Raw genomic sequence first — 18345 nt, 5'->3', positions numbered from 1 at the left:
CTCGCCGCCGCCGCTTCCCGCGGGCCGCTGCTGCGCGCCCTCCCCGCCTGGGCACACACGCGGACGTCGAGCGCGTCCACACGCCCGAGGTTCCACTCCCGGGGACGCGAGCCTGCGGCCTCCTTCACGAAGTTCCTGTAGAGGAACAGGCACATGGCATGAGGGCAGGGGTCCCCTCAAACGCTAGCCGCTGCTTCCCGGGGCCACTCCTACACCTAATCGTGGCTTTGACACTGTAAACAGTTATCCTGTTTCATTGTATACGGATGTATGCAAGGTGCATGTCTTCACTCCCTAATTAGATTCAAGTGTGAAAATAGCGAGGCTAGCCTCAGTTATTCCCACCTATGAAAAGGGGATAGCGTATCAAGGAGTGCCCCTGGGATTATCAGGTAATAAATGTAGAGCCTGACGGAGTATTGCATGCAACAAACATTATTTACAACCCCTCCTCTTATAAATCCCAGTATTTCACATAAGTGTCAGGAACAAAGAATTCCTCTAAAACTATTGAAGAATCACAGAGAAGTAGGATATCTTAGACCAAGGTAGCATCGTTATGAAGCAGATCATTCCAAAACCGGGAAGAGAGTTAAGAAAAACTTGCACGTCTTCAGTGAAAGAATCTGAATTTCATACTGAACAGATCATTGGTAGAGTTCAAACCGGATAACTGGCTGCCTAATATTCAAGTTTCCCTAATGTCATAATACAGTTTTGTTTTTGTTTTTGTTTTAATTGACTCTCCTATTCCCACCCCTCCTCCCACTTTTTCAGCTTTAAGGCCCAAGGATCTTGTGTGACATCCCAGGCCTAAAAGTCTGGTCAATTATTGGAACATTTCTGACTTTCACACCTTTTTCTACACAATTATTAGACGAAAAAATCTCCACTGATATGCATTTCTTTACCCCATTTCTAACCCTCTAACCACTAACCTGCCCAAATGTTAACATACTACACAGCAAAAAAAAAAAAAAAAAAAAAAAAGGATGTGCCAAGTAGTGCCAAAGGGATGTCCCAAAAAGATGAGGGGCAGCTCTAATTCCATGGTACTCTTCACAGAGTACCAAAATTCAGTGGTAAATGATGACATGGTAAATTGGTAAACTTTTCATCATAAACTTCAAGAAAAGGAAAACTGCTGATATGATTGGCATGGCATTGATAAGCAGTAATAGCTCACAAAGTCCATGATTCCTGATTCTGCTTCTATGGCCCCAGAAAAGGAGGGAAGGGGACACTGGATACGATCAACTAAGAAAGCTTGGTATTTCAGGCTGATCACGGCATCTACTAACATGACCTTTTAAACCTCAGCGTTCTCATCTGTCAAATGCAAACAGCAATATCTAACTCACAGGCTTGCAGTGAGAATCATGAAGTAAAATGAAAGTATTCTGAAAACAATTTATAAGCTGTTCTTTGTTTCTTTTTATCATTATCCTCTACTCCAAGGAACAATCTCAGGATTCATTCCAAACTAGTAACCTAATTTAAATTTAAGCATCCTCCATAGGAAAATGCTCTGTTGGAGGCTTCTTTCCCCAGAGGAGTTTTCTTACTGGTCCAGTTAAGCAAAGACCACAATGCCAAGAGAAGTAAAAGGTTCAAAGATCTTCCATTATCTCGAGAATGCTCTCAATATATCCCATCATGATTCCTTCTTTCCATCTTTCTTTAGCTACCTTATTCAAGGAGAGACTCTTTAAAGGAATTTGTTGAAACTATTCACTTACCTCCCCTAAATTAATGGAGATCCATGTAATGCAAAATACTCATTTCACATCCCAGAAGAAGTCTGTTTGGCAATACTGTACAATTTCCGTGTTATTATTAACAATTTCCATTATATCTACTAGGGATTTGGGTTTGACACTCCATAAACATCAGTCATAGCAAAGGCAGGGAGGAAGTCCTCACTAATAGAGAGTTCTTATAAAGTAGAATAATAATAAATAGGGCACCACTAGTCCCAGAACCCAACATCAATAACCCAACATATGTTCTAAAAAAGCATGTCCTTGGGACGCCTGGGTGGCTCAGAGGTTAAGTGTCTGCCTTCAGCCCAGGGTGTGATCCTGAAGACCCGGGATCAAGTCCTGCATCGGGCTCTCTGCAGGGCGCCTGCTTCTCTCTCTGCCTGTGTCTCTGCCAATCTCTCTGTCTCTCTCATGAATAAATAAATAAAATCTTAAAAAAAAAAAAACATGTCCTATATTCACTGCATCAGTCTGTATTAGCAAACAACTAGCACAACCACAATATCCATCAATATGAGACTTGTTACATTAGGATATATTCATACATACACACCCATTAAAAAGACTAAGGTGGTGCTGTATACTGTATGGAGAGCTGGGTGGGGGGGGAGGAAAAAGCAAATTGCAGAACAGTGTGTAAAGTATGCTACCATTTGTGTAAAACAGAATACTTATAAGTATCCTCATACACTTGATTATACACAGAATACTCCTAAAAGGAAACACAATAAATTAGTAACAATATGTTTAGGTGGCGGAAGTGCAAGGATGGACAAAAGATTTAAACTTTTGAGTATCTTTGGAATTTTGTGCCATGTACATACAGTACCTACACACACAAAATACTTACATCTTTAGGCTTGATTTTTGAAACCTACATGGCAATATTAAATTGACCATTTTTATAAAATGCTATCCATAGCAGACAGCTTAAGAAGTCCACTAATTACTAAAAGCCCCATATCCAAAAAATATTGTAGAATAAAACCAGAGTTCTGAACAAATCAAACTTGAGAAGAGTTTAGCATAAAGATGCTCTTTTGATATCAGTTAAAATGGTACTCCATTATGATTTCACTTAGATGTAGAATCTAAAAAACAAATGAATAAACAAAAAAGCAAAAACAGACCCATAAACACAGAGAACGAACTAGTGGTTGCCAAAGGGGAGGAAGGAAATGACCAAAAATTGGCGGAGAGTGGGAGGTGCAGACTTAGGGAATGAGTTGAGTTCCGGGGATGAGACGTACAGCACTGGGAATAGTCAATGGTATTGTATAGCACTGTACAGTAACAGACAGTAGCTACACTTGTGAGCATAGCATATGCTGAATCACTGTGTTGTAAACCTGAAACTAATGTAACATTGTGTGTCAACTATAATTCAGTAAAAAAAAAAAAAAAAAAAAAAAAAAAAACCCACAAACTAGTACTATAATCTAGAGTCAGTCAAGTTTGCCCTTCCATTAGAAGCCAAACTTGGTAAGTAATATTTATTAAATACTTAACTATGTACCTGACACTGAATAGTCACTAAGTATGTATTTAGTGATTCTTACTAAGAGGAAAATTTGTTCATTTCCAATTTTTTGAAATAAATTTTATAAAACTTTTTTCAAGCTTATTGTTAATATTATTTAGAATTCCCAGAAATGAAATAACAGAGTTAAAAGATTTTAACTTTTTTTTAAACAAAATTCGTATTCATTACTGCCTGGCCCTTTTATATCTGGTGACCTATTTTCCACTATATTACTTTCCTACTTTCCTAATTTAAATGTAGAGATTTTTAAATAAATAGATTCTCAGTGATAGCCATTTACAGCTTTCACCTTTGTCCCTCATTTCTACAGTTTGATGATAAGTATCAGGCCTCCAATTTGTTAATGCCTTTTTGGAATCCAGTCCAGAAAAATATCTGGCTATATTATTATGCTATCCCTACAACCATTCTATCAAGTTTCTAACAGGAAGTTATCAATTCTAAAAATCCGACATGCCTTCTCCTAAATGAGATTTAAGCAAAGGTTCAATATTCTTCCCAAAAGACCACCAGAATTAAATAGACAATGTCATCATTCTATCCAAACCATTTTTCTTTTTCTCAATTCAAGGTCTCTATTTCCCCTATGAATCTATGCCTAATTTGCTCTATGGTCTTCCCACTAACCTACCTACCAACGTAATTCAAGAATTCATTCTATAACATATAGGACTTCCCATTCTATTTCTGTATTTGTTTACTGAACCATAACCTATCCATTAAGTATTCGAAGGGTAGGCATGGTTTGTAAAATACCTCATCAAAGTACAGGGAAATGTGCTTAACTGGTTTTCAGTTCACTGGCTTAGTGGAGTAAGTGATGCTCTCCGTTCCCATCGTAAAATAAAGTTGAACTCTATAAGCTTGTAGATTACACTTTTTAGGAAACTCTCACATGATTGCGGTCTCCTCTCAGGTTTGTGTGCATACCTAACAAGGGTCAATAGTGTTCTCCACCTTACTTATGCCAGTTGTACTAGATACTACCATTACATAATTTAATTAAACATTACATAAACCAATGAAATACAGACACATAATGCAAAAGGTGTACAAAAATTAGGTAGAATGCTTTGGAAAGACTTTGTAAAAACTGTCAAATTAGAGGCAGGTAAGATGACTGAAGGCTGGAGAAAAAAATCATGAAACAAGCATAGGATTCTACAAATTACTTCTTAAATGTCTAGAAAAAAAAGCATTCTCTACTTTCAAAAAAACTGATACTGAAATATGCAGACCATACATCATAGGAGTGATTTAAGGGAGAAAAATGATACAGAATTCCAATCAGAGAACCCATACCCAGATAAAAGATTGAAATGAAAATATTACCAAGTTAATATAGATTAACATTTTTAAGCTTAAAAAAAAAAATCTATTCAGTGTCATTTAGGATTCCCTACCATGACTCACTTTTTCACCTACCAACTGGATAAAAGGGCTTCTACTACACACACATGGGCAGACTGATTTTCCCCCAAGGAAAAATTATAAACATACCTGAGAGCATTAGAGCAGAGGGTAATATAGCATTAAGGGAAACTTAGCATTAAGCTGAGTTTGAATCCCTGCCTCAAATTTACTTTCCTCTATAACCTTAAACAAGTTAACAAAATTTCACTTTGCTCATCTAAAAATGAGGTATTAAAATTTAACCTACCTCACAGGATTTTGAGGATTATATAACAATTCATGTATTTAGCATGGTGCCTAGTACATGTTAAGTACTGTTAAGCAGCACGTACATTGCAGCAAAAGATATGCCTATTCTCAGCTGTTACTTTAAAAAGTATCAATTTCAAGATTGAGTAATTTAAGCCCCAAGTCAAAGATAATTCAATACAACACTAGAAGTTATGGAGCATACGCAGAGTACTGCATTACTTCTAACTGGTGGTTAACCAGAAGTGTATATCAGAATGCCTCAAAGAGGCAAATTCAGAAGCCAGGTTCTATCACAATTTAATCAGGCTCTCAGGGGCTGTTTATATATGAAATATATATGAAAAGTTCCCCAAGTGGCTCTGATGTGAATCACAGATGAAGAACTACCATTAAGATGATAAAATTATTGATGTTTTAATAAAAAATTACCCAATTAGCACTTAATCAAATGTTAAAATATCACCAAAAAATTGAGCAGATTATGTAGAATTTAGCTAAATAACCAAAATGCATCTGATGGAATTAGTATTTATGGAAACTACTATATAAGCAAGAGATCTCAATTGCTACAGGCTTTTCTTATGCAAATTGTACAGATCTGCAATTTTAAATCAAAACCATGTCACCTCCCCACTAGAGTCACTCCTACTGAAATAAGCTTTTTCCTGTGTTAAAGTGAACTGTAAGACATACCTCATCAGCATACTTTATACCTCAACTACCTTCACGTGTTTAGCTTGGACACATATCTTTAACATTCCTCCAAAACTGGGTCTTCTTTTCTTTCCTGTAAGTAAACTCTAGGCCCAATGTGGGGCTTGAACTCATGACCTGAGATCGAGCACTGTATGACACAAACTGAGCCAGCCAGGTTCCCCTCTATGCAGGGTTTCTCAATCTTAACACTAACTGATATTTTGTGGCAGATAATTCTTGGGGATGGGTGGGGCATGCAGGTTGCCCTGTGTATTTTAAGATATTTAGCAGTATTCCTGATCATTACCCACTAGATGCCAGTAGAACTCCACCTTACTTCAGTTGTGACAACCAAAATGTTTCTAGACAGGGCCAAAAGTCCTTTGGGGTGAGAGGGCGAAGCCATTCCCCACTAAGAACTGCTTCTCTTAATGAATATTCTTCCTACCTGGCTTTCTTCAGACAGTTCTCTTTTTTCTGAGCTCATGAGTTATCTTAATTTTTTCATACAGGACAAAGTGAGCAGACCCCCAAATAGGACTGGTTGGTGTTTTTTATTGCCAAATAAGCAATGATGTGAACTTGCACAAGCACTTCTCACTTAACTATCAGCAACACATTGGTAGGACTGGGTTTGAATGCCATTCAAGCACTTACCAGCAATGTGATCTTGAGCAAGTCACTTAAACCCCTCCAAATGTTTCCTCATCTGCAAAATGGGAATAACAATATCTACTTTGTAGAGTTGCTGTATTAAAGATAATTTAAGTAAAATGGTAATTATGTTTGACACATAGAATTGCAATAAAAGACAGCTACTATTACATTATTACCACCAAGTGTTCTGGCAATGAAGGATATTGTACACTCTCCACAATGCTTATAACAGTACTACAACTTCACTGTGAATTAGTTACCTCTGGTATTAAAAACTGAAGATGCAAAGATCCCACCCTCCAAGAGGTCCAGGGACAACGCTGAGAAAAGCTGGCAGAGATTTTTTTATTTTATGTTGAACTCGACTCTGGTGTATTTTCATCCTGCAGTACTCTAAGACCCAAGAAAGAAGGAATTCATGAAAATAACTGAACCATATAAGTATTTGCCATATAGAATAAAAACTACTTTCAAATAATGACGCTTTAACGGTTTATTTTGAAGGTTATTTTAAAAACAAAGTTAAAGACAATCTGAGAAAAAAATTGCACAGAATACACTCATTAAATAAGTATGGTGATTAAATCAAAATAAGGGAAATATGTTTTCTTCTGCAATTCCGGAAATGAGTTCTGTTGTCCTGAAGGTTCTTATATTTCCAAAAAGGGGGGGGGGGGGGGAATCATGGCAATTAAAGCTGCCTCTTAATCATGTAAATCTACAGTAGAAACCAAATTTTTCTGTTCTTCCCAATTAAGTCAGTTTCGATCTTCAAACTGTGCCTTGTTTTTTAAAAGATATGATGCTAGAAATTCAATGGGATTTGGTGGTCTGTAAGGGAAAAGAAATCCATAATTTAGAAATGTATATTCTAAGTGTATTAATTTAAATGTATTGTTCCATAATGAAAATACATCTTTTTCAGTTTAATTTTCATTTTACACTCAAAGGCCATTTGTAGTAAATACAGTAAGTGAAATAGGCAAGCAAGTTAATCAGCAATATAGTTAAAAGAGACTGAAAGTTTTGTGTGGCTTACATCTGATTATAAATACAACTCTAAAAACACAAGTTTCAAAAATGTAATTTTTGACAATGGGATGATGATTACCCAGGGGGGATAATGACTTAAAGAGGTCACAAGGGAGAATTCTGACAGTATTCAGTTTCTGGATCTGAGCACAAGTTATGTGGATATGTTTGGGTTCTGAAAATTCATCAAACCATACACCTACAATATGCACAATTTTCTCCACAGGTATTAACCTTCAATAAGAGTACAAAAACAATATAAGAAAATGGCTGTAGCATCATTGAGACAAATGGATGAACTCCTGAAAAATTAATCAAAGGATTCAATAGTCACTTGGACAAGTTAGTTCTGGTATGTTTCATTCTAAAAATGTACCTCTATTTTACTTCAAATACTTAAATCAATAATAATTCTAATACTGCTACAACACAGAGCAACTAAGAACATAAACATATTTTAAAATTAAGAGGTGGAAGAAAGGGAATTAAAAGTGATCGAAGGGCACACACTGCCAGTTACAAGATGAATAAGCACCAGGGCTATGGCATACGACACAATGACCACAGCTAACACTGCTGTGTGATAGATAGCAAACTTGTTGACAGGAGTGCCTAAGAGTTCTTATCACAAGGAAAATTTCTTTTTATTTTTTTTTCCTTTTTATTGCATCTATGTGAAATGATGGATATGGTATCGTTTCACAATATATGTAGATCAAATGTTATGCTATATGATTTAGGCTTATACAGTAATATAGGTCAATTATTTCTCAATACAACTAGGAAAAAATGTCAACAAAAGATGTATTTTATATTTATCACTTTTCCATGAATTATTCTTGCTGAGAAAACAAGTCAAAAGATGAAAAGCTGGAGGAATCAGATATTTAAAATCCTACTATGAAAAGGCATATTTAGAATTAATTTACAATGATCTCAAAACATTCCCTTAAATTTGTAAGGTCTTTTGAACTGCCTAGACATAAACAATTTTTCACATACTATATATAATTTCATGAATAATTCTGCCAGAATTCCTTACTTAAAAAGTATATTTACTAACAGCATGTTACCTAAAAACTTCTTCAAATTTTTCCTTCTAGCATTTAAAGTAATACTTAGAATTTCTCATATACTGGCTTTCTGCAGATAAAGAACAAAAAATATATATATATAAGATGCCCATATTTTAATTGACAGTATTAGAGCCAAGATCTATCTTGCAGTCATAAACAAATCCTATTTTATACATATAATTTAAGAAAACATTTTTCTTTTTGGATTTGCTTACACAAAAAGATATTAGGTATAATTAATAGGAAAAAACATGTAAAGAAAAAAACTGTAATGTTGCTAACAAAAAAATATAAATCAAAACCGCTTGGCAAGTGCGGCGCTTGGGTGGCTCAGTCAGTTAAGCATCTGCCTTCAGCTCAGGTTATGATCCTGGAATCCAGGGACTGAGCCCCACCTGAGGCTCTCTGCTCAGCAGGACATCTCCTTCTTCCTCTCCCCACCCCCTGCTCCTTCTCTCATTCTCACTCTCTCACTCACTCTCAAATAAATAAAATCTTAAAAAAAAAAAAAAACAACTTTGCAAGAAAAGTTTATAGCAACACTCATGCTGTTGAGGCTATGATAGTAGAACTTTAAGGATAAACTTCTAGACAGAAAAATGATTTTATGTGTCATATACTACATAACAACAGTCATGTTCCTCAAACTAGCAAATTAACTCTTGGAAAAGTATCACAAGAACATAATTAAGCAAGGGTGCCTGGGTAGCTCAGTCGATTAAGCATCTGCCTTCAGTTCAAGTCCTTATCCCAGCGTCCTGAGATCAAGTCCCAAGTTAGTACCCTGCTCAGACGGGAGGCTGCCTCTCCCTCTCCCTCTCCCCCACCTCACATAGGCACACTCTCAAATAAATAAATAAAATCTTTTTAAGTAATTTAACAAAAGCAAAAGAGACATGAAAACATATAAATTGCCTAACCTATATTAACAAAGGAAATTGGACCTAAGTGTTCAACAATGAGAAAATGGCTAAATTAATTGCAGTATTGTTATAATTTAAATTATAATCACAAAAGCTATGCAGATATAGAAAAAGTTTTCTGTTATAAAGTAAAAAAGACATAAAATTACATGTACACCATGACTAGAAAGCTTTATAAATATACATATGATCTAAGACTAGTACAGATAAATGAAAGTATCTGAATTCAGTTATGGCTGACTTATTTTTTTTTAAACTCTAGTATCTATAAATTCCCTATATTTTAAAAATAACTCAGCATAACTGATAACAATATTTCAAATAGAGAAGTCTTTATTTTCCTTTCTCTGATAACTCCATTTACAGATACTATTGTCTTACCTTTCTTTTGCAAGCACAGCAAGGCCCTGTAATAAAATAGGCACAACTGTCTGATCCAGGTAGGCACGAGTTGGCAAAGACTGGAGATCCACTTTCTGTTTTGATGACTTTTCTGCATTAATCTTCTCATTGTCTACTATCCTCTAGTGGATTCAAAAAACATGCATGTATATTACAAATAACTGGATTATTTTGAGTGCTAAACAAAAATTAATGATAATATGACACTAACAGAATCAATGACTAGAAAAGCTAATATTGATTAGCAAATCATTCTGCCAAAATAAAAACCAGACCCATCTCTAAATTCCATTTAAACCTTTTCTCTTTGAAGGCACCATAGTATCTCATTCTTTTACTTACTTAGTTTTTTAAATTAAGTAGGCTCCACACCCAACATAGGGCTTAAACTCATGAGCCTGAGATCAAGTATTGCATGCCCTATAGACCGAGTCAGCCCATACACCCCAGTATCTCCAGATCCTTTTCTCCCTTTCCTTCTGCCTGTTGAGGAGTAAATACAAGTGCTACTGTTTTTTTTTTTTTTTTCATAAGAATACCTTCTTACACTATGCTTCAAAAAAGTCTGACACTAAGTAGCACTGAAGCACAGTAAGAAAGCTAGACCTGTTTCAATTCTTTCATCACAGACAGTATCAAGGACAAAGTCTCACTTTGGTACTTAATAGGTCTGTAACACTTCTGTAACACTTGCTAAAGTCTCTTAACAGAGACAGCAGGCTTCAGGCTCAGAGCTTTCCAAAGGCAATAGAATATAGCTAAAATTTACTACCATTTTGTATTCACTGTTTTTATTTTTATGGTTAGCCTCTATCAAAATGAGAATGCCTTTCCATTTGTTTCTTTTTTTACAGAAATGCATTCATGATTTTTTAAAGTGAATAGAATAAAAAAATATTAATCGAATGACAGCCAAAAAAGGTAGAATTACTAATACAGAAAAGATCATTAATATGGTATTTAAATGATGTTTAAGAAACAATGACATACTTTCTACTCCTAAGAACCTTCAAATTTTAGGTCTTTCATGTAGATTCATCTGACATCCAGAGCATCAAAAACTACTTTATTGAAAAACTTTTCATTCTTTTACAAATCAAACATTTTAGAAAATTAGAAATAAGTGGCTACCTAAAAGGAAAAACACTATTAAGAACACTTTCATTTAAATGTAATTTTGGGGGCAGCCCAAGTGGCTCAGTGATTTAGCGCCACCTTCAGCCCAGGGCCTGATCCTGGAGACCCAGGATCCAGTCCCACATGGGGCTCTCTGCATGGATCCTGCTTCTCCCTCTGCCTGTGTCTCTGCCTCCCCCCCTCCCCCGCACCGCCCCCCGTGTCTCTGATGAATAAATAAATAAAATCTTATTTAAAAATTTTTTTAAAAATAAATGAAATACTGAGGTGCCAGACTGGCTCAGTTAGTGGAGCATGCAACACTTGATCTTTGGGTTGTATGTTTGAGCCCCACATTGGGTGTAAAGATTACTAAAAATAAAATCACTTTTAAAAAATGAACTTTTGGGCAGCCCCAGTGGTGCAGCAGTTTAGCACCGCCTGCAACCTGGGGTGTGATCCTGGAGACCCAGGATTGAGTCCTGCGTCGGACTCCCTGCATGGAGCCTGCTTCTCCCTCTGCCTGTGTCTCTGCCTCTCTCTCTCTGTGTCTCTATGAATAAAGAAAATCTTTAAAAAATTAAAAAATTAAAATTAAAATTAAAAATGAACTTTTGCTTCAATTATACTCACACTGGATATAAATGAGTCAACAACAAAATAACATTTTCTAGACTTAATTTTTTAGACAATTTTATTTTGTAAAAAGTGGTAAAAAACAAAAACTTTAATCATATACCTACAATATATATATATATATACACCATGACTTCCAAAGACACTTCCCACAACTATGTCAGCCAACTATTCTAATTTTGCTCATGATTTTTTCATCTTATTTTGAAACATGAGACAATAATCTTCTATGCTTAATTAATGTGTAAAATTGCTATCTGTTTGCTCATGGATTAAGAATTTATTGTTCCTTGGTAAACTTCAACAGATAATACCCATGCAGGACAAAAACTAGTCAGTTACATGACATTTCAATGCCTTCAATAAGAATCAACAATGCCTAAACAACTCCTATAGATGTAATAATAAATCCCTTGACTAAATATTCTTATTTTTTTCATCCAAACATTTAATGAATATCCACTATGTGCCAACAGCCATGCTTAATTTTAGTTAAGCCCAAATCCTGAATTAATCTAAAAATATATACATCCAAAAAAAAAAAAAAAAAAAATATATATATATATATACATCCAAATTACCACCTCCCTAAAAGGTAAAAGGTGTTAAGGGTTATGTATAACATTGATCACAAATATGAGGAAAAAATAAGGTGAGCACTAGGATTATCCCAGATTACCGCCTCCTGCCTAGAAAATTTATAGGATGCAATGCGGAGAACCAAAGCAGAGCCCAACAGTCTCCTTGAGCTGAGAAGACAGACTTAAAACTTCAGGGAAATAAGACAACTAGAATTTGTAGGACAGAGTATTGAAGAGTGCATGAAGAAGAGAGGTATATTCAGAAAGAAATTAAAGAGATTGCCTTGCAGTCTTTAGGTGAATACTTATCAGTGCATGCATACAGGATAACTACCCAGGGCACCTGGAATGAAGAGACACAATCCCTGGAGCTCACATGAGGCCAAGAATAGTTCATGTTCCTGTGACCCAAAATTGGAAAACTGTAATACATGGAGCTCTAGGGGAGATGAAAGAGGAGGATATTAGCCCTAAATTAAAGGCTAGTCTGGTCCTAACAGAGTTTAAAGCAAACCTCGAAAGGATCAAATTGTTTCTTAGTAACTTAACTGAGTCCTAGAACAAAGCTCAAGAATGTTTGAAGGAATACAAAAATAGCCAGTATCCAACAAGGTAAAATGCACAATGCCCAGCCTCTGATAAAAAGTCACTTCACAGACAAAGAAGCAGGAATATACTACCCATAATGAGGAAAAAATTTAATCCACAGAAACAGACCCAGAAATGATACAGATAATAAAATAGGCAGTGCTGTAAACCATTTCTTATAACATCTTCCACATCTTCAAGAGAGGAAAAACATAAGTAAATTAAGCTTACAGAGTTCTTAAAAATACTTGAAGAAATAAAAGCTGAAATTTTCCAAATTTCACGAAAACTCAATCCACAGATTCAAGAAACTCGATGAATCCTAAGCACAAGTTGCATAATTTAAAAAAAAAAAGACTACACAAAGACACATCCTAATCAAATTATTTAAAACCTGAAATAAGAGACGTCTGGGTTGCTCAGCAGTTGGACACCTGCCTTCGGCTCAGGATGGGATCCTGGGATCTTGGATCCAGTCCTGTATTGGGCTCCCTGCAAGGAGCCTGCTTCTCTCTCTGCCTATGTCTCTGACTCTCTCTCAGTCTGTGTCTCTCATGAATAAATAAATAGATCTTAAAAAAAAAAAAACAAACCTGTAATAAAATCGTAAAAGCACCAAAAAAAGAGACATTAAATATGGAGACGCAAAGACAGAAGTGATTGCAGATTTCCTATCAGAAATGATGTCAGCCAAAAAGACAGTGGAACAAATCTATACCAGCAAAAATATCTCAGGAATAAAGACCAAAGGAAAAAAAAAAAAAAAAAGACAAAATAATGACTTTTCAGATATTCAGAAAAATCTCTTTAAAGATAATTAACTGGGCAGCCCGGTGGCTGAGCGGTTTAGTACTGCCTTCAACCCGGGGCGTGATCCTGGAGTCCTGGGATTAAGTCCCACATCGGACTCCCTGCATGGAGCCTGCTTCTCTCTGGGCCTGTGTCTCTGCCATTCTCTCTCTCTCTGTCGCTCATGAATAAATAAATAAAGTATTTTTAAAAATAAAATAAAATAAATAAAGATAATTAACTTTTTAAGAAAAATATAATGCAGCAGCCCATGTGGCTCAGGGGTGTAGCACTGCCTTTGGCCCAGTGCATGATCCTGGAGACCTGGGATGAAGTCCCACTTCAGGCTCCCTGTATGAAGCCTGCTTTTCCCTCTGCCTTGTGTCTCTGCCTCTGTGTGTGTGTGTGTGTCTCTCATGAATAAATAAATAAAATCTTAAAAAAAAAAAGAGAGAGAGAGAGAAAGAAAGAAAAAGAAAAAAATGAATTACAGGACTTATACGTAGAAGTAAAACATAACAACACTCCAAAGGTCAGTTGAGAGAAAATGGGACAATACTGTTGTTTGTTTGTTTGAAGATTTATTTATTTATTTTGAGAGAGGGACCGAGCTGGGGAAAGGGCAGAGGAAGAAAATCTTTCAAGCAGACCTCCTGCTGAACTAGGAGCCTGATGAGGGGCTGAATCTCACAACCCAAGCAATGGGGGACCTACACTGAATCCAAGAGTCTGACTGAGGCACCTAGGAGCCCTTGGTACAAGTAAGGTTCTTATACTCTACACAAAAAGAAATAATGCCACTTGAAGGTAAATTGTGAAGTCAAACTTGCATGGATAAACTATAAAGCAAGCACCTAAAAAGAAATTATAACTTATAAGCCATTAAAGGCAGAAATAGAGTAAGAGGGGCAGCCTGGTGGCTCAGCGGTTTAGCGCCGCCTTTAGCCCAGGGCGTGATCCTGGAGACCTGGCATCGAGTCCCACATCCGGCTCCGGGCATGGAGCCTGCTTCTCCCTCTGCCTGTGTCTCTGCCTCTCTCTCTTTCTGTCCCTCATGAATAAATAAATAAATAATTAAAAAAGAAAAGAAAAGAAACAGAGTAAGAGAAAAAGTAGCAGCAACTATACAGTAGTGATTTCTAGACTCTCAAATACCACAACAAATTAAAAATTACATTATGAACAAAAGGACTAACATAGGGATGTCAACTCTGTTTTGCCAAGTAAAATCTTACTAACAAACATTATTATTATTTTTCTACCTCCATTAATACATTAAAGGAATGAGCATTTTAAAACTATGGAAGCGGGATCCCTGGGTGGCGCAGCGGTTTAGCACTTGCCTTTGGCCCGGGGCGCGATCCTGGAGACCCGGGATCGATTCCCACATCGGGTTCCCGGTACATGGAGCCTGCTTCTCCCTCTGCCTATGTCTCTGCCCCTCTCTCTCTCTCTCTGTGTGACCATCATAAATAATAAATAAATAAATATAAATTAATTAATTAATTAATTAAAACTATGGAAGCAGGGCAGCCCCGGTGGCTCAGAGGTTTGGTGCTGCCTTCAGCCCAGGGTGTGATCCTGGAGACCCAGGATCGAGTCCCATGTTGGGTTCCCTGAATGGAGCCTGCTTCTTCCTCTGCCTGTGTCTCTGCCTCTCTCTCTCTCTCTCTCTGTGTCATCAATAAATAAAATCTTAAAATGAAACTATAGAAGCAGGAAGACCAATCACCAAAGAGTGTATCAAACACTCCCTCTACTCTCATTTTTTTTCTCACTACCACGGAAATTGGTCTGAGAACCTGAGAGAAAGCCTTTGGGAATCACTGCTCTTCTCTATCATGACTCTGCCTTCATATACAAACATCATCAAGAAAAGACTGCTGAAAAAAAGAAAAGAAAAGCGGAAAAGAAAAGAAAAGAAGAAAAAGAAAAGACTGATGTCTATAAAGAAGTTTGTAAATGAAACACAAAGTGGTGTAAAATATCTTCAGGTTCAATTAAAGGTTACATTATGAAAATAGATAAGTGTTTTTCTTAATATACTGATATCAAACCCAGAAACATTCCTAGCAGTTTTGTAAGGCAGAGTGGTTATTCCACATACCAGGGAACTCTAGTACTGATCAAGACTGTCAAGACAATTTAACTGTACCTCAAAAACGTCAACCTGCCTACGTTTAACACACAGCCCTCCACTATACTTCCTGGTGACTTTGCACAAGGTATTCAACTTTATAGGACTAAAGATACATGTAAATTACTTAGCAGTGTGTCTGGTACACAGCACAAAGAAATAATAGCAGCTTGGAAATAGTTATGTGCATTTATCCAAACTTAATCACTGGCAATGTCTCCTTCCCCACCCGCTCCCAATAAAACGCACACATCTCCCGGAAGCCTCTATTTTCCTAACCAATCCTACCCAGCTTTGGCTAATTCTTTTGTCCTGGCGTTTACTCATTCATTTACAAAATAACCTCTACTTTTGAACAACCACCTCCTAGCACTTCTACGAAAAAGCTCTAAGAAAGTCTATCTTCTTTTGTATGTTTTTCACATGTAGTCTTTGAATTCAGACGTCACTAAGACAAAAACCAAGGTCTATTACGTGTTATAGCTTCCAACGGCATCGCATCTTCTACTGAACAGCAGAGAAATCAACATTTATTACAAGTTAACTCCACGAGCACACTATTCTGCTACAAAGACAATGGGTGTAATTTTAAACGTGCTTTTTTTTTTTTCCCAAAGCAACGTTCCAACAGATTCATTAATACCCACCAAGCCAAACGATTGGCCAGTCTCCATTAGTAACGCATGTTTGTTTCTTTATATCACTTTCAGAAGTTCAACCTCTTGACTCAAAACTAATGTGAACGTCTGCATGGCACGAGGTATTACTACTGCTAATAAAACAAGCTACCCATGATTTGATACTATTTAGTTCATGTTGATAAAGTTTTCCCTTGTGCAAAGCAACCTAGCAAAAAAAATTTTTTTAATTAAAAAAAAAAAAAAAAAAAAGGATCCCAAGTTTGCTCCAGCTCATAAGAGACGTTCAGATGCGGCATAAGAACTGGGCGAAATTACCTCCACATTGTCTGTGAGACCGTACTCAGAGTGAGGGTTTTCTGCAACCTAGGAAACAAAACACAGGTCACTGAGCCGTGAGCCACCCCTTCTCGCTGCACACCGCCACCCTGAAGCCAGGGCCTCCTGGTACCTGCGTCTGCCCCTCCAGCATCTGCTCTGGCTCCATGGCGGACCCTGCAAGTCACAATCCCCGGAAACCAGTCTTGGAAAACAAGAAGAACCGTGAGTTACCCGGGAGATTTCAACACGAAGATGCCAGGATGGAGTCCAGCCCAGCCCCCGACCCCGCCCCTCACCCCCACCTGGGCGCGGGAGCACCCGGAGCAGCAGAGCAAGGTGGGACAGTCCAAGACAGGGCGCCCGCATCAGGTCCGGAAGCTCCGCGGTGGTCCCAAGAACCTAGAAGAGGTGGGAAAGAGGGGAGAGGGAGCTGATTACCCGCGCCCAAGCCGCTCGTTCTTAAGAGCCCTGCACCGCGCCACCAACTCCCAGCACAAACCGCTTCAGCCGTAAGTGACGGATGTTGCACGACTGCCGCGCCTGCGCAGAACTCCGCCCTCCCCCCCGCCCCGCGGGGCCCCGCGGCGGGGAGTGGCTAGCGCCGGGCCCAGTCCACGTTCCCCAGCTGCGGTCGGCGGGCGTCCTGGCCGAGACCGGGCCGAGACCGGGCCTCGAAGGTTGCGGCAGACTGGCTCTGCAGCCTGCACACCGAGGCGAGCGCCACCCCAGCTGCAGACCCAGGGACCACCACAGCTGGCAGGGGCTCGGCCCGCCCAGCCCCCAGTGCCGCTTTGGGGAGAGCTTCTGCGGAAGCTCAGTCACCCACTCCCTGGGTGGTTCTGAACGGAAAATCAGACCTAAGCCAAGCAGTCAGCGAAAGAATGTCAGTGTTTTACTCTAAAAAGGTGGGGGAAGAAGCAGCGTTTGGGGATTTCCCGGTAAGCCTTGCTCAAGACCTCCAATATGCGAATCTGCGGTGTTAATGCTACCTTACATTTGTATCAAAGTTTGCAAAAAGCAACTGGCTTTCCAAAGTGTGATACTGTTGATACTATTGCATTTGTGAAAAACAAAAACAAAACAAAACACAAAGGATCATTTGCCTTCTACTTAACAGCTCGTAAATAGCAAACAGGATTGCTCGGATCCCAATAAATGCCATTTATTTAATTTATTTTTTTTGCCATTTATTTTAATGTAAATACAAGTGATAACACTCATTAAAGTTCCTACTTTTAATTCAACAGTCCCATTTGTAGTTGCACTCTGTAGTATGAAAGTTTGAAAACTTCATATTAAATATTTGGAGACTAGATATGTCATACCAATATAAGGGGATGTAAGCTATTGAAAGTCATGATTCCAGAAATACAGAAACATTTATGATTATAACATTAAGTTTTGAAAAAGAAAGAATACAACTAAAAAAGTTTTGCTCCTCTGCAAAATCTGAACAGATGAAAATTAAATAAATTTGGGAACTAGATTTATGCGTACGTTTTTAAAGTTTAATTTTGTGACGTTTACTTGTATAATATTGTAAGTGGTGGCAGTTACCATAAGGCATCTTGAGGATGTTTCATGTAGGAGTGACACAAAGATGTGGACACATATATAAAGGATACAGAAATTTACTAATACATAAATTAAGATTAAATGCTTTTCAGGAGTGGGAAATAACAGTGAATATGTCTAGAAAATAGTTGGGGAAACTTAACAGTTATGTACATTGCTATATTATCATATATTAGTAGATTTCTTAATATATAGTAAGCCCTCAAT

At 37.6% G+C, this 18345-nt stretch overlaps 1 protein-coding gene and 1 long non-coding RNA gene across 3 annotated transcripts; both read right to left on the bottom strand.

Annotated features, from left to right (window-relative positions):
* Positions 1-34: 34 nt before the first annotated feature.
* Positions 35-6705, bottom strand: LOC140600010 (uncharacterized). The gene is made up of 3 exons (XR_012003182.1): positions 6585-6705; positions 6325-6376; positions 35-135 (listed from the first exon to the last, which is right to left on the bottom strand). It is a non-coding gene; the product is annotated as an uncharacterized lncRNA (long non-coding RNA).
* Positions 6706-6802: 97 nt separating this feature from the next.
* Positions 6803-17087, bottom strand: DPY30 (dpy-30 histone methyltransferase complex regulatory subunit). Of its 2 annotated transcripts, none has more exons than XM_026016029.2 (5): positions 17002-17087; positions 16694-16765; positions 16561-16608; positions 9737-9879; positions 6803-7155 (listed from the first exon to the last, which is right to left on the bottom strand). In XM_026016029.2, the coding sequence occupies exons 2-5, from the start codon at positions 16727-16729 to the stop codon at positions 7083-7085; spliced, it is 300 nt and encodes a 99-aa protein (XP_025871814.1). In that variant the 5' UTR covers positions 16730-16765; positions 17002-17087; the 3' UTR covers positions 6803-7082. The 2 variants fall into 2 exon arrangements, with proteins under 2 accessions (XP_025871814.1, XP_025871813.1); XM_026016028.2 differs by having other exon boundaries at positions 16866-17078.
* Positions 17088-18345: the final 1258 nt, after the last annotated feature.

This window comes from Vulpes vulpes, chromosome 8 (genome assembly GCF_048418805.1).
Source record: "Vulpes vulpes isolate BD-2025 chromosome 8, VulVul3, whole genome shotgun sequence".
Lineage (NCBI taxonomy): Eukaryota > Metazoa > Chordata > Mammalia > Carnivora > Canidae > Vulpes > Vulpes vulpes.
The sequence above is the reverse complement of the archived record's forward strand: the minus strand, read 5'-3'. Positions and strand labels throughout refer to the sequence as shown.

Bases quoted from the DNA above. Each gene is read 5' to 3' on its own strand.
- DPY30 (XM_026016029.2), bottom strand. From the start codon at position 16,729: ATGGAGCCAGAGCAGATGCTGGAGGGGCAGACGCAG. The intron at 16,609-16,693 runs GTACCAGGAGGC...TTTGTTTCCTAG, and splicing joins TGCTGGAGGGGCAGACGCAG to GTTGCAGAAAACCCTCACTC. The intron at 7,156-9,736 runs GTAAGACAATAG...TTTCCCTTACAG, and splicing joins GCTGTGCTTGCAAAAGAAAG to ACCACCAAATCCCATTGAAT.